Source organism: Halyomorpha halys, unplaced genomic scaffold (genome assembly GCF_000696795.3).
Source record: "Halyomorpha halys isolate HHAL.00 unplaced genomic scaffold, Hhal_1.1 Scaffold408.1, whole genome shotgun sequence".
In the NCBI taxonomy this organism is placed as follows: Eukaryota; Metazoa; Arthropoda; class Insecta; order Hemiptera; family Pentatomidae; genus Halyomorpha; species Halyomorpha halys.
This window is the reverse complement of record NW_027113749.1, coordinates 632,992-636,118: the sequence shown is the minus strand read 5'-3', so window position 1 is coordinate 636,118 and position 3,127 is coordinate 632,992. Positions and strand designations below refer to the sequence as shown.

At 30.6% G+C, this 3,127-nt stretch overlaps 1 protein-coding gene across 1 annotated transcript; it reads left to right on the top strand.

The window, feature by feature from the left end:
• The first annotated feature begins 1,802 nt into the window (after window positions 1-1,802).
• On the top strand, window positions 1,803-2,201 carry LOC136796695 (uncharacterized). Its single transcript, XM_067051077.1, has one exon. It carries the CDS (start codon window positions 1,803-1,805, stop codon window positions 2,199-2,201), a length of 399 nt encoding a protein of 132 aa, XP_066907178.1.
• The last annotated feature ends 926 nt before the right edge of the window (window positions 2,202-3,127 follow it).

The window sequence follows — 3,127 nt, the reverse complement described above, 5'->3', positions numbered from 1 at the left end:
TCATGCCTTCACCGGGACTGAAAAAAACAAACCAAAAAAAAAACTAGATAACAAACATAACTCAAACATACAAATAGAAAGGAATTAATAATGAACAAACTTGGAAATATTCATAGCAATAAATTAATTAGATTGTAGTTTATTAATATAAGATGAAATAGATATAATATTACAGAGGTTAGAATTATACAAAATATATGAAAAAATTTAAAAAAAACAGTCAGTGTTTAAGTAAATAAAGGAATAACATAATGAAAGGTGTGAAGGAAAATGTTGATGATAGGTAATGAAATTAACACAATAAAATATGTAAACAATATCTAAACTAATGAAAAACTGTAATATTAATCATTTTATTTTTGTAAATTTATGGTAAGATAAGTTTACATCTACCTAAAAAAATAATGGTCTTAAAGTTCAAGGGGAAAAGTATACAGCAACATATTTTCTCTGACTTTATTCAGTTATATCACGGAAGGAGGGAACTCTCATCCTATATCTATTTAGAGCCCTTGCTGGTAAAGAATCCATGTGTTGGCCATCCACTAGAAGGCTGGTAAATGGTAACCCAGTGTGTAGAATTAATATGTATGTTTTACTAGACAAATATTAATGTGGTTTTGTTATCAGTTGTATAATTGAGGATTTTTAGTCCTACCAGCTAGAAAAAAAAAGTGTTTATGTTTCAAAATATATTGCTATAAACGGGCCAATAAAATTATCTGATAAACATTTTGACACATTACTGATATACATACAGAACATAGTTTGAATATATGCAATTATATTTTAAATAATTTCTCAAAACGTGATAATGATTCGATCCTTGATAATTTCCTCATTGGTTCACATCTACTGCAATCACTTTCTAATGAAAGGATGATTTCATCTACGATAGATATTTCCCTGAATGAATAATTAATTTTTTTTCTGTCCAGTATCGAAATTTTTTCAGCCATATAAAATACCTTTTCCTTATTTGCACAACTTGCATAGAAGTTTACATAACTATGTTTTTATTTATAATCCTCTGCCGAAGATTATATATTTCTGATTGCTTGTTTTTATCCATTACAGAAAATAAGAGATTTACGGTTGATGTGAAAACGCCTCAAGGTTAGAAATTTATGATAAATCTATTATTCTTTCATCACTTTAAAATATTAAATCATATTCCATGAAACTTTGATCATTACTTGCTGAAATAAATCAAATTGCCCGATTATCTTTTTTATCTATTTTAATCTTTCGTTAAAATATTCACGATAACTATCTAATATAAATAGCCGTGATTTCTGATTATAAAAAAGTGATTTCTATTACTTTGCATAACATAATTCAGAATTAGAATCTGATTTCCATTATTTAAACAAACATAACTATTTTTTTTTTAATTTTGCAAAAGTTTTCACTAGTGTTCTCAAACAACGGCTATCAAAATGAATAATGGAATGTGTTGAGAAAGAAAAAGCAGGTTTTAGGAAGGGATTTTCGACAGTGGACCACATTCTGACTGTTAACAAAATCATCGAGAAAGCAAGTGTATATAACTTCTCTCAATATCTTTGTTTCCTTGACTTTAGGAAGGCTTTGGATGGGAAGATGTTGGCATTACAATGGAAAATGCCTGAGCAACCTACGTTTTGCAGATGATAACGCTAAAGGCATGGAACAGCTGAGAGAAATAATGAAGCAGCTTCTGGCATAGTGTGATGAGGTTAGTCTTTATCCGAACTACCAGAAGACTAATATTATGACAAATGGCGTAAAAGAGGAGTGTGAAATTAACAACCATAATATATATGGCATATGTTGAAGAGTATCTATCATATCTGGGTCAGTTAATATCATCCAAGGATAGAGGAGCAAAGGAGGTCCAGAGAAGATTGGCACTCCTGGAAAAAGTTTTGGTCCCTCAGGCATATAATGAAGGGAAAACAAGTATTGACCTTAAAAGGCAGGTTTTCGATAGATGCATAACCCCAGTGGTCACTTATGGATGCCTAGCATGGTCACTGACTAAAGCTCCTAGGAAATTACAGGTGTGGCAAATCAATATTGGAAGAAGCATTGTGAATGTGAGGAAAAGAGATCGAATAAAAAAATGCTTCGATCCAGAAAGGAACAAGACTTACTACCACACTGAAGATGACAAGATTGAGCAATTGGAAATGGGCAGGGCATCTCTTTCGGTGCGATGACAGATGGTGAAAAATTGCCACAGAATGGACGACCTTCAAAGAAGAAGAGGACGTCAAAAGAAAATATGAAGCAATATGTTCAAGAGGATAGCAAGATGAGACGTAGAGGATATATGAGCTCCATCCTCTGTTTCTTTCTAATTAAATTTAAGTTTCATCTCATACAAACTTGAAGTACACCCGATTCTGTAAGCATTATATTGTTCCTATGATATGATATAGAAAGCAGGCAAGTATTTGTAACTGGTCGAACATACCCACATGTAATTATGCATGATTAAATACAGTGGAATCTATGGCATTTTTTTTTTGGAAAGAAAATAATTTTAAATTTAAAGTCTTTTTCTTCATTAATTGAAAACTATTATTCTATTAGCCGGATTTTACAGTAAATTTTATACATAAATATTTATATTTAATATGAAAATATTGGTATTCATAACTTAAGACATAAGAAATTCTCCGGGGATATATTCTAATTAGATTTAGTAATTTCTTGCGACGAATACACCAGACATCCGTTAGCCAACAATTATCGACTGTTTATACTAGCTTCAGCCATTGGTGTTGCGAGGATAATTACCATCGAAGGTTAGTGCACAACTAGGAAGATACAGACCCGCATACTAATCATATAATAGTCGTTGATCACGATATCCGTCTATTAATGTTAAAAAATTCCACTTCTCATGTTTTGAGGAAGAAAATGCTAAATACACTAAATTTATTATCTATATTTATTCAGAATAATATTTATCGATTCTGTAATTTGTAGAAGACGTATAATTTTCTTATCATGCAAATATAGTAGATATTAAATATTGATGGGTATTTTCTCATCATAAATATTTAGACAAATCATCTCCACAAAATATCTAGAGATAATGTTGGATATGATATAAATGATGCTGTCATTTACCAAGTTA